Here is a 13,093-nt window from a genome sequence, read left to right on the forward strand (position 1 = left end):
TCTGTGTGATTTTCTGAGAATTGGAATGTCTTGAAATTCTGTCAGACTAACTGGTGAAAAGCATGGATCCAACCTAGGACAATCTTCAATACTATAGCAGCAGTTCATGAGTAGACAGTCACGAAACGAACAGCATGCATACAAGGCATTAATGCATTAAATAACATGCGTTACTAACTATTCCTTTTAATTTGAGGCAAAAAAACAAAAAGGAAGAAAACAAATTATTTTCATCCACAGCTTTTTTAATGAAATGACTGCAGTTCCATTATCATTTTTGACTGATGTATCACACAAGACCAAGAGCTTGATTTCCCTTGCTCATGAAAACAAAGCATGTGAGTTTAGAAATCCTAGTTACAGTCAGATGGGTGTCTACCTCACAACCATTTTCCTTCAGCAGCTGTACTTCCAAAGATTAAAAAAAAAAGTTTAACAATTAATTTGCAGTTCAAATCAGTTTGTGGTATTTTTTTTTCCTGTGCAGGTCTACCAAAATCTTAACGTACACAAGGACCAGTATCATGATTAACCGCATTGTCTCAAAAGGTGTGAAACTACACAGAGTGGAGTTATTACCTACCTAGATTAACTTTCTAATCAAGAGCTGAAGACTTTGACCATATTCAGTTCATCTCAAAAATTCTTCGGACATAGCAATATTAAATCTGACTTGCACTTCTAGGGAAGTGGAACTTAGAAAAATAGCTTTCTCTATGAAAATGTCTGAAAGACAGTCTTCCCTGTTGTTTAAGGACCTGATTTTATGCACGTACAGAGCTTCCTGTACATCAAAAGCCGAGTTGGAAGACATACTGCTTTAGCGACTCAGCCAAAAAATAACAAGCTTTTCCTAAATCTACTCTGAAGGAGATAATGCACTTACAGTATATATTTTTGCATCACTACAAAGGCAGTTTAATGCACCTGTACAAAACCTACTAACCCCATACAGAAACAGAAGTTCAAGTTTGCAAGATTATTAACTGTCCATGTCAAGGCTGTAAATTTAGTGGTTCAAAGAAAAAAGGCAGTGAAAACAAAAACGCATTCTCAAATATACAACAAGCACAAAAAGATCCAACCAAATCCTTCAAAACTTTTAAAATAGTAAGGAAACATAAGAATGACAGACAGTTAAAAATCTCATGTACCTTCATTACACCCACAATGCCAATTATTTCCATCAACCTACTGTTCATTACTTCTGTTCTCTCAAGGTAGTTACAATAAAGTTGTGAAGTTGCATAACAAAAACATTGTAAAAAATAAAGTTCAGTGGGAAAAACAAAGAAAATCATGCGGTCCGAAGTTGAAGCAACATCAAACCAAACAATGGCTTAAAGGTATGACCTGGAGAAACATAGATACCACACTCAACAGACAATGAAACGGTACAGGAGGTATCATGCTACCCTGAGGAAATAACTGTTAAACAATGTATTTTTAGTGGTAACACCTCTAACAGCTTATGATATGACAAGTGTACTTCTTCTACCATTTTCAGACAACAAATCTACTGTGTATTACTACAGAGGTTCTTAAAATCAAATTACTTTTTCCCATATTAACACCAACAATTTCTGTGACTCATTTGTTTCATCTAATTTAAGTTAAAAACATATACTTTCATATTTATATAAAAAGTTAACAAAACATGCAACAATTAACTAAATCAATAATACATCCTTTCCCCACAAGCAACAGTCACTAAAGTGCTTTAAGGTAGGTACAAGAAATTACGGGAAAATAAGTACTGTACAAAATTAAAACAGAAATCAGAAAAAAAGGGCAGATTATCTGTGTCTTAAGTGACTGAAAGTGACAATCTGGTCAACTGATAACAACATAAACCAAGGAGGACAATATTTTAGAACCCTATTAGACTTGAGAGGAGTACACTTGTTTTTAAGTCTTCAAGACCATACAAATATATTTGGAAACTATTAAGAAGTTAACTATTAAGACCTGAAATTAACTAAGAAAAAAAGAAACAATCATGTCTCCACTTAACATTCTCGCTTTGACAACACAACCAATTAAGCTTGAGTGACTGGAGGGAGGCAGCATGACAGAACTTTTAATGTGAAAATGAGTGGACTATAGACTTAACAAAAGCACTGTGATTACAAATGATGCATCAGAGCACTACATTAAAGAAAACTGGGATGCAAAGTACTGAGAGTTCATAAGCTATGTTCATTCAAGACATTTTGTAGCAGGAACAAGGATGTAGAGATCATCAACTTAGATTTAATTTATACCTCCCCTTTGCACAGCAAAACCTACATTTTCTCACCACATGTTGTGCTTGCTGAGTGACTGAGCTTAACCTACACTAAAAAAATAGCACAAGTTGCATTTTGCGTTGTATATTAACTAAATGAAATGACTGCTATGTCAGAGGGCCAGTTTGTCACTTTTGTTTTCTTGAATTGTGGGGGAAGCTAGAAGCACATTGATGTTTCCAGAAAACCTTCTGCATGAACGTAGAACATCTCACTCCTTAGTACTTGGGAACTTTGGTGTACTCTTCTGATCGGATGTTCTTGCACAGACACATAGAAAGAATCATTCCAAGTAACTGCAGAAAGAAGACAAAAAACATTGCCCGTCACTGTTTTGTATTGTTTCTTTACTTAATGTGTAGGACTGGTGATTTTATGGATTCAAACTAAACAGACACAAACTAACATGTTACTCGAACAGGACAACCATAAATTATTTGTATGTTACCGGCTTACCACTAACTCTTCCTACCACAACTTACAATCAAGTTCCGACTTTCATATGGTCCCTTTATCAAATATATTACAGTTTAAGAAAAATAACACATTTACATATGCTACCAACTTTACACTTTGCAAGAAAATCTAGATTTGATCAAAATAAAACAAAGGGTGGAAGAGGGCCCTACAAAACAAAAACAATGCATCCATCTACAACCCCTATTCCCATTTTTGCACATGGGGTCGGGTTGTCACATCAATAGTGAATCATCTAGAGTAAAGGTTCACACTGCCACGTGGATAGCCCTGCCACAACTGTTCTTCATACCACACACACACACAAACTCCTACCCATGACCAGTTTAGAGTGCTGAACCCACCTACTGCATGTCTTTGGACTGTGGGATGAAACTTGCGAAAACCTAAGAGAACAGACAGTACATACACACTTCACACAAAGGGCACATCCGCTGAGAATTCAAGTGGAGAACCTCTTGCTGTGAGGTAACACCACCATCTGCTGCACCACTCTGCCACTATCTGCAGTTTCTATCTAAAACATTTAAAAATTCATTCATTCATCTTCCAATACCCGATTCAGTGTTCTGGGGGGTGCTGGAGTTTAACCCTATACTCAAGGCAGAGAATTCTGGAAATGATGCTCGTCTATCGTAGAACATACACACTGAACTCATATGTGGGGAGTGGGACAAAAAATCAAGTACCTGATGCAATGGAGGTTGAAATAGATAACAGCTTAATGGAGGTTGAAATAGATAACAGCTTTGGAATATAGAGTACACATCCATTGATTTGGCCAGCGTAAATTAAAATATGGTGGGTTTGTATGAAGAGGACGACAAACTGAAAGCTAGTTTCAAGCCTAATGGCAGCAAAAGTAGACATCTTCTAACTATGGTTTGGAGCAGAAGTGAATGCAGTGAGAAATTCAGAAGTGATATGACCAGGGAAAAAGTACAGTTATGTACACTTACCATAAATGTAGATGTTCGAGTGCATTCACTGTTGCAGTCATCACATTTGGGTTAGCTGCTTGCAGTAGCCTTCAGCTAGCCTGATTATCAAAGTCTTGGGTCCTGCGTCGGTTGCCCTCTCATCTTCCATGACGTCAGGTAGTCAGGGGTATAAAGCATGCAGCCGATGCCATTACATCAGTTTTTCTTGCCCCAGATGTAAGCAATTTTATATATATATATATATATATATATATATATATATATATATATATATATATATATATATATGTGCACAATGGTATACCTCCAACAAAAAAGCAAATACACCAAAAAGATTTTAAGCATAGTAAAGGAGAGTACAGGTATAGCCAAAAGAAGTCAGGAGGCTGGAGGGATGGTAACCAGTACTGCAACAGTGAATACACTTGAACATCTACATTTATGTAAGTGTACACAAATGTACTATGTTCTTCGTGTTTCACTGTTGCAGTCATCACATTTGGGTATATTCCCAAAGCTAAGAATGGGAGGAGGAAATTATACAGCCTTAGGACCAGCAATAAGGTCTTGCAAGACTGCAGTGGCAAAGCCAGCTCTGGATTTAGAGAAAATAGGCAAATAGTAATGTTTGGTGAAAGTATGTACAGAACTCCAGGTAACAGCTTCTATGATACCCCTGAGGGACACCTTTGAGAAAGGCTGTGGAGGTAGATGCAACCCTGGTTGAATGGGGTCTAATGCCCTGTGGGATAGGTTTTCCATGGTGCTTATAGCATAAATGAATGCCATGGCCTGTCCATTTAGAAATGGTTTGCTTTGAAATAGCCTTCCCCTCTGCCCCTGCAGCAAAAGCCACCAGCAGTTGTTCAGATTTCCTTTGAGGTTTAGTCCTGTCCAAGTAAATCTAAGCTGTTTGTGCTCATCTAAGGAGTGAGGAATGTATTCCTCCTTTGTTCTGTGGATTAGAAAAGAAGGTTAGCAAATAAATGGACTGATTAAGAGCCACACTGGAAACCACCTTGGGCATGAAGGAGGGATTGGCCCTGAGGGACACACTGTCCGCATGAAAGATGATGAAAGGCTCCACTGCCATAAGGGTCTGTAATTCAGATACCCTTCTTGCTGAAGTGATTGCTAAAAGGAAGGTCATTTTCTAAGAAAGGAATTTCAACTCTGCACTTGCAGCTGGCTCAAAAGAAGCAAGAGAGTTTTTCCAATACAAAGTTATGGCCCCAGGCTGGAGTTGGGGCTCTCCTGGGTGGTCTTAAGTTTTTGGCACCTCTGAGGAACTGCTTGAGCACTGGATGAGAGAAGAGGGGTGGTTCTGTGTTGTAATGAGCTGAAATGGCTGAGGCGTGAACTGTGATGGAGAAAAAAGAAAGGCCCTTGTGAAGCATCTCCGTTAAGTATTGAAGAATCTGAGGTAAGATGGGCGCTGCTGGGGCCATCCCTTGAGTTTGGTTCCAGGCACAGAGTCTTTTCCATTTTTCAGCATAAGATTTTCTAGTACTAGGCCTCCTTGCCTCCAAAATGACATCCAACACGTGTTTACTGAGGGATGGTAACAGAGAAATTAGATAATTAGCCAGGCTGCTAGGTTCAGGGTTTGAAGCTGAGGGTGCAGAATCTGGCTGTCCTGCTGAGACAGCAGGGTAGGGGTCTGAGGCAGGTGCCATGGAGCCAGCAGTGACACACTGCGCAAGTGGGGGTACCAGTGTTGGAGTGGCCAATCTGGTGCAATCAGAATCATCCTTGGTTTGTCCTTTAGTAGCATTTTGGAGAGGAGAGGCAGAGGGGAAAAGGCATAAACTGCTAGATTTTTCCAGCTGAAGGACAGAGCATCCACTTTCCAAGCTAGTTTGTAGGGAGTCCTTGTGCAGGATTTGTCCAAATGGTAGTTCTGGGGAGAGGCAAACAGGTCTTTATCTGTGCTCCCCCATTTGTTTATCAACATGTTGAGAATCTTTGGTTCCAGTTTCCACTCGTGTGGGTCCATGAGATTTCTGCTTAGTTCGTCTGCCAGTGTATTTAGTTTTCCTGGCAGGAATTGAGCCTGTAGATTCACTTGGTAGCTCAAGTCTGTGTTCCACAGAGCCATGGCTAGTCTGCAGAGGGGGTAAGAATGGGTACCCCCATGCTTGTTTATGTACCACATAACAGTGGTGTTGTCAGTCTTTATCATTAATTGTCCTGGAAGAATGTGGTCCTTGATGGCTGTCAGCACGTTCTGTACAGCTAACATTTCTTTTTGATTGATATGCAGGTGCATTTGACTTGGGCTCCATTTGCCCTGAATGCACTTCCCTGTCAGGTGAGCCCCTCATGCACAGTCTGATGCATCTGTTAGGGTTTGGGCGGCAGGGGGTAGAGTGAATGGTAGTCCGTGTTTAGGTGGCAGGCCTCTGCCCACCAAAGGAATTCTAGCTGTAGGCAAGGTATGATAGGAATCATTGCTTCGAGATCCTGAGAATGTTGACACCATAGGCTTTTTAGATACCAGTGTAGTTTCCTCATATGCAGTCTTGCATATGGAATTAGTAGCATGCAGGAGGCCATGAACCCCAAGGCTTGTAGTATTTGCCTTGCAGATAGCAGGTTCTTTGTGGCCACTAGTTTGAATGAATTTGTTTCTCTAGCATGAGGAAAGCCATCTGGGAAGTTGTGTTCAAGCTTGCTCCCAGGAATATAATTTGTTGACAGGGTACCAGATGTGATTATTTTTCGTTTATGGTGTACACCAGACAAGTTAACACCTTTTGTACAAATGCCAGATGATTCAAAAGTATGTCCTGGCTTTCTGCCTGAATTAGACAATCGTCCAGGTATGGGTATATTTGAATTTTTCTTTGCCTGCAAAATGCAATGACTGGAGATGGGCACTTTGTGAATACCCTGGGCGCAGTAGATAAGCCAAAGGGCAGTGCAGAGAACTGATAGTGCATGTAGCCTGCTTTGAAGTGTAGGTATCTTCTGCAAGATTCCCTGATTGGGATGTGCAGGTAGGCTTCCTTTAAATTCAGTGTTGCCAACCAGGCATCTTTGCCTAGCATAGGAAGCAACTGGTGAAGAGTTAGCATCTTGAATTTTGGAATCACCAAAAAAAGTGTTTAAGATAGAGTTCCAGGATAGGATGCCATGAATTGTCTTTTCTGGGTACCAGGAAAAGTCTTGAGTAGAAACTTTGTCCCTTTTCCTCTTCTGGTACAGTCTGAATAGCCTTTATGCTTGAGACAGTACTTGCTTTTGAGCCTCTGCCCACTGATTTGGGGGGTAGATCTGGCCAACAGTTTGGAGTTGGTAATATGTGGAAGTGAAATCTGTATCCTTGGGAAACTATATTTAAAACCCATTTGCCCTGGGTACAGTTTTTGGCCTGCAGAGCAATCTTTCCCACTAAAGGAGCAGTCAGTTGAGACGTGCTTGGAAGTTTTAAAGTCAAATCATTGAGACAGCTTACCATAGGGGGGAGTTTTACTACTCCCTGATGTGGAAGCGGAAGCCCCTCACTGCTTAGTCCTGTGCGTACCCTAGGACTGAAACCTGGGGCTTTTGCTGGTTCTAGGTTTGGACTGAGAAGGCCTGGAAGAGGCAGGAAAGGACCATTTCTTAGAGGGCCAATGCCTACTAAATCTTGGAGACTGTACTTATAGGAAATCCTTAACAGTTTAAATAGATTTAGCTTTTTCCTCCATCTTTTTAAGAACTCCTGCTTTGTTGCCATACAGGCGGTCCTGATTTAAGGGAGCATCCAACAATTTAGCTTTAACATGATCTGGCGAAGATTGCTCCTTAAGCCAAACATGCCTTCCAAGTACAGGCCCAGTGACAGCAGCCCTGCAAGAGGCCTCTAATGAATCAAAACCACATTGCAAAGTATGTTTTCCAACCTGTTCAGCAGAATGCATTAAATTCTGTAAATCTTTATTTTCAGCACAGTCAGGAATCAACATCATTTTCTGTTTAAGCAAACCAATAATATGTTGCTGATACTTTAACATATGAAACTGACAGTTTAAGGCCCTGATGGCCAAGGTTACAGAATTGTATACCTTCTTACGTCATCTATCCAACGCACTGGAGTCTCTATCAGAAGGGGTAGGATATTTGGCAGTAGTAGCCTTAATGCCCTTGGGTCCCCATGAAATAGTCTCAGGATCCGCAGTAGGATTTTTAAAAAGGAACGTGTGAGAGTCAGGAACCCTGTAATATCTATCAGGTTTTCTGGGAGCAGGAGGTAAAGAATCAAGGGCCAAACTAGATTCCGAAAAGGCGTCATCAACAATGTGTAGTACAGGAAGGATAGCTAAAGGCCTGTGTTGAGGCAGGAGTAAGAATTCCCTACAACTCTTATTTGAATCAAAGTAATCCTGGCTTTCCTGGTGGAAATGCTCCCCAAGAGTATGCAAGGTTTCACCAAAAGAGAAATCCTCTGGAGGGGAAGCAGAGGGAATCATAATCCTCATAAGTAGATGAGGGTAAATCCTGGAAATCAGAAGAAACAGAAATTTTAGAATCCTGGTCAAAGAATCATAAGCAAATTCAGTCCTGGGTCTTTAAGAAGGGGATGGTTGGCTTCCCCGGTTTCACCAAAAGAGAAATCCTCTGGAGGGGAAGCAGAGGGAATCAGAATCCTCATAAGTAGATGAGGGTAAATCCTGGAAATCAGAAGAAACAGAAATTTCAGAATCCTGGTCAAAGAATCATAAGCAAATTCAGTCCTGGGTCTTTAAGAAGGGGATGGTTGGCTTCCCCTGATTAAAGTAATAAGGTCTTCAGCCATTCTTATTTGTTTTTTAGGCATAGAGGCCTGAGCATGTGGTCTGGGCATCGGTTTTCTAGGCACGGTTCAAGTTTTAGGCCTTAAAGAAGAAGGTGGTGTCTGTTTAATATCAGTAGGCCTGAATACACCCTCAGAAGCCGGTGCCTGCATAGCGGCTCCAGACCCATCCAAGGTAGAGACATCCGCAGGTTCCACAGTTGAAGTATCTTGCGGCATACCCGACTCCGAATTGGTCTCAGTAGAGGCCTGTGAATCTGAAGTAGCAGGCATCAGGGGCTGCGAAAGCGCCTCACTGAGTACCAGCGAACTGGCGACTGGCTTAGGAGAAGTGTAGTCGGCAGCTTTGGACCTAGGCGGCCTGTCTGTCTTTATCTTTGCATTTTTTTGGAAAGCTGGTAGTCTGACGGCTTACCGAAGACATATCTGGATAATTTAACTGAGAACCAAAATATTTAGAAGTGTAAATATACTGACAACGGACAGTTCGTTGGTTAAATAAGGCACAAAACCGACAGTGAGGTACCTCGTGGTCAGGGCCTAGGCAATGAATATAGTACAAATGAAAATCTTTATGCGGTATTTGCTTTCCACATGTAATGCAATTATTAACTTTTACTGACATCGGTAACTAGGAAGAAAAAGTTTCCCCAATGGGGTACTTAGCTTTAGTGCAAGACTTCGGTTCTGAAACTCGAAAATGAAAATTTCAGTAGTCGGCCGACCGGCACTTACGAACTGCTTCTGCTTCGGGCACCGCACGGCAAGAAAGACTGATGTAATGGCGTCGGCTGCATGCTTTATCCCCCTGACTACCTGACGTCATGGAAGATGAGACAGCAACCGACACAGGACCCAAGACTTTGATAATCAGGCCGACTGTGGGCTACTGCAAGCAGATAACCCAAATGTGATGACTGCAACAATGAAACACGAAGAACATCTGGTCCAGGAGTAGGAGTTTAATATAACTGGTGTTACAGAAAAGCTGAAGGGAAGGAAAGTACAGTTTTGTACCTACCATAAATGTAGATGTCCGATAGGTATGCAACTGCAGTCCTGACATATGGGTTGTCCTGCTCAGGCAGCCCTTCGGTCGGCCGGATTCCAAAGTCTGGGTCCGGCGTCGGCTGATGTCGCCCTTTCCCCGACGTCAGAGCGCCTGGGGTATAAAAGCGTCAGCCGAAGCCATCTTCTTCAGTGTTTCTTGCGCCAGATGCCAGGTGCCCTCTAAAGAAGGCTAAATTTTGAAAATAGAGTAAAAATTCCAGACAAGTATAACAACATAAAAACAAATACACCATAAAAGATTACCCCAGGTAGCTAAAATGAGGGGTAGTAACCCAAAGGAATACCACAGAGGGGTAGGTGGGAGGGAAAACCTGACTGCAGTTGCATACCTATCGGACATCTACATTTATAGGTTCATAGGTTCATACTAGGCTATCTGCCCAAGGGCATTTATAAGCCTAGCCCATAGTTATGTGGCTTTCGCCACCCCTTTAGTTTGAATAAAACTATGCCTATTATTTTGCTGTGCCTCTGTCAAGCAGTGACACTGAAGTAATCCCTGGGGTATATCTGCGATCTCCCATCCATTGGTCAAGATTCCTCTTGAACAAGGCCAGCGAGGTGCTCTGCCTCACATGTACCGGGATTTTGTTCCACAGCATAGGTAGTCTCTGGGTGATGAATTTGTTCCTCCAGCACGTTCTATTAATAACCGTGTCAAGGTTTAAGTCTCCCGCCCTTGTGGTTCTGAGGGATCTAGATTTTTTGAGGTGAAGCATATTCATCAAATCTGGGTTTGACATGGCCTTATATGTCAGGCACAGGTCACCTCTGAGCAAGCGGTATGAGACTGAATAGAGCTGGAGTTCTTTCAGTCAGGCAGCATAAGACATTTTTGAGACCCTTTATCCTTTTGGTGAGGAACTTTTGGGGCCTTTCCAGCTGCTGCAGGTGTCGGGTCAGATACATTCCGAATGGGGCATTGTACTCAATCACAGGTCTAATGAGTGATGAGTACAGGGGGACGATGACCTCCCTTGATCTAGATGTGAATCCCTTCATGATCAGGTGGGCAATGTAGAAGGTTTTCCTAACTACTTTAGCAACATGAGTGTCAAGCGAAGGCTACTGTCAACCTGGGTCCCCAGATCCCTGATGACTTCTTCTGTGCTCAGTGGATTGCCACCTATATGGTAGCTAGGGGTAACCTTGTTTTTCCCGAAGGGTATGACTATGCATTTCTTGGCGTTTAACTTTAGGCCATGGCTCTGGCACCAGTTATCCGTTTCTGTGAGGCCCTTCTGAAGGATATCTGTGTCAGATGTGTTTTCGACTATGGCCCAGTTTGCAGTCATCTGCAAACTTTGTCAGTCATAACCCTCCTGTGTTTGCTTGTACTTCAGAAAAGTAGATGCCGAACAAGAGTGGACCCAGGACTGAGCCCTGTGGGACACCACTTGTGACAGGCTTTGAGTCTGACATGGCTCCAGCAACTCTGACCCTGTGGGTTCTGTCACTTAGCCAGTTTGCAACCCATCTTGTGATGTATGGGTTTACATTCAAGCTGATGAGTTTTTCGATGATACCTGAGTGGGGTATTGTGTCGAAGGCCTTTGCCAGGTCGAGGTAGGCTGTATGGACTGCCTTTCCTCATCAATGGCCTTGGTGACTGTCTCGAAAAAGACAACCAAGTTTAAAAGGCATGATCTGCCTTTGACAAAGCCAAACTGGGTTGGATCCAAAGTCTGCAAGTTCCCTATGTCTTTATTTATGAGTTCCATTATGATCCTCTCCATGGCTTTGCAGATAAGGCTTGTCAAGCTAATGGGACGGTAATTACCAGGGTCGGTGGAGGCACCGCCCTTGTGAAGTGGGACCACAGTCGCCGTGCGCCACTCCTTGGGTACGTATCCTGAGGTGAGGCTAAGATTAAACAGCTGTCCTAACTGCGGGTTTAATTCCTCATTGAGTTCGTGGAGCACACAGCCGGGGACGCCATCCGGTCCCATGGATGCTGTGCTTTTTGCCTTGGAGAGGGCAGTTCTCACCTGGGCGTTGGAGATGTTTGGGGGGCTACAATCCTCTGGTATAGATATCTCTCCTTTTGGGGGGGGGGAGTTTGCACTGAACCTGTCAGCCAGTATGTTGGCAATGTGTGTAGGTTCAGTAATCTTCACATCATTTTGAACTAATTCTGAGCATATCTGGGAGCTTCCTCCTAGGTTTCTAACATAGCTAAAGAAGGCCTTATGATTGTCTTTTGAGTCCTTGGCGATTTTTCTCTCAAAATTTGCCTTGGATGATTTTATGAGAGCTCTTAGTTTTTTACTTATAATGATCAAAGGTGTCTTACCTTTCAAGGATTTTGCTCTATCTTGTAGTAGCTTCCTCCTTTTGTTGTAGAGCTTGTTTATGGCTGGGGTCCACCAGACTGGACGCTTGCCTTTGGTACAAAGAGTCTTAGTTTTGTTTGGGATTGCCTGATCCATGCAGTCCTGTAGGTGCTGGTAGAAGGCATTTGTAAGTGATTCAGTGGTTTGAGTAATGTTTACCACTGGCTCAGGGGCCTTGAAGGAGACCACGCTAGTTTTTAGAAGTGTGAAGTCGGCTTTTGAGAAGTTTTTCACTGTGGTCTTTTTTATTTCAGGCGGGGGCGGGATGAGGACCTCCAGCGAGATTAGTTTATGATCTGATCTCACCAGTGAGGGGTATACTTCTGGTGTTGAACATTGTGATCCCATGTTCGTGATGATGAGATCAAGTATGTTTTCTCCTCTTGTCGGGATGGTGACTAGTTGTTCCATGGCATTTGAGTTTATGAACTCCAGGAACCTTTGGGCTAGAGTGTTTGGGCTTGAGTAGTGTTCCCAGTCTATATTAGGGTAGTTGAAATCACCTAGTATGATGGTGTTTGGAGATACATTTATCCCCTCCAATGTTTTCAGGAAGGCCATGTGAGGTTCCTGAGTTTGAGAGGGTGGCCTGTAACATGCTACAAATTGCAGAGCAGTCTTGCCTATGGTTAATTGCACCTGGATGGTCTCCGATGCATCGTGCGTTGCCACCAACCTTGAGGTGTGGGTGTCCTTTATGAATATGGACACCCCCCCTCCTTTCTTGGTGTTGTCCGGATTTTGGGGCCGGAACGCATGATATGAGGTGAAACCTGATGGTGCTGGGGTGCTCTCAGAAGCCTTGAACCAGGTTTCTGTCACAGCACAGACATCGATGTTCTCCATACTGAGAAGGGCCTCGAGTGCGTGCATCTTGAGATTGAGACTTCTGGCATTGAGCAGTATTACCCTTAGTTTTTTTCCTTTTTTGTGTTCTAGGGTTGTAGGTTTAGAATTTGAGCCTTGCCTAAAAAGGCACTATGGGGGTGGCAAGAGCCTTTGCCAATATCCGGAAGCCTAGGGGTGACAGGTGCAAGCCGTCCCTTGCGAAGCAGCGTGGCTTGTCCAGCATGTCATTCCCAGGCAGACAGACATTGGATCTCCTTTGAATGACACCAGAATTTAAGCCAATTATTAAAGCTGATCATCTTATCACTGTATTGTGGCATCATTCTAGGTGAAGGTAGGATACTGCTCAAGGTCAGG

The 13,093-nt window shown here is 42.8% G+C and overlaps 1 protein-coding gene across 1 annotated transcript in view; it reads right to left on the reverse strand.

The window, feature by feature from the left end:
• Window positions 1-224: 224 nt before the first annotated feature.
• The window catches only part of CD82 (CD82 molecule), a 1,552,457-nt gene continuing 1,539,588 nt past the window's right edge, over window positions 225-13,093 (reverse strand). The window contains exon 9 of the mRNA XM_044082558.1: window positions 225-2,584. Within this exon, the coding sequence (XP_043938493.1) occupies window positions 2,507-2,584 (78 nt within the window). The 3' untranslated portion in view covers window positions 225-2,506. The remainder of the gene's footprint in view (window positions 2,585-13,093) is intronic.

This window comes from Protopterus annectens, chromosome 9.part0 (genome assembly GCF_019279795.1).
Source record: "Protopterus annectens isolate FY-2018-M chromosome 9.part0, PAN1.0, whole genome shotgun sequence".
NCBI lineage: Eukaryota > Metazoa > Chordata > Ceratodontiformes > Protopteridae > Protopterus > Protopterus annectens.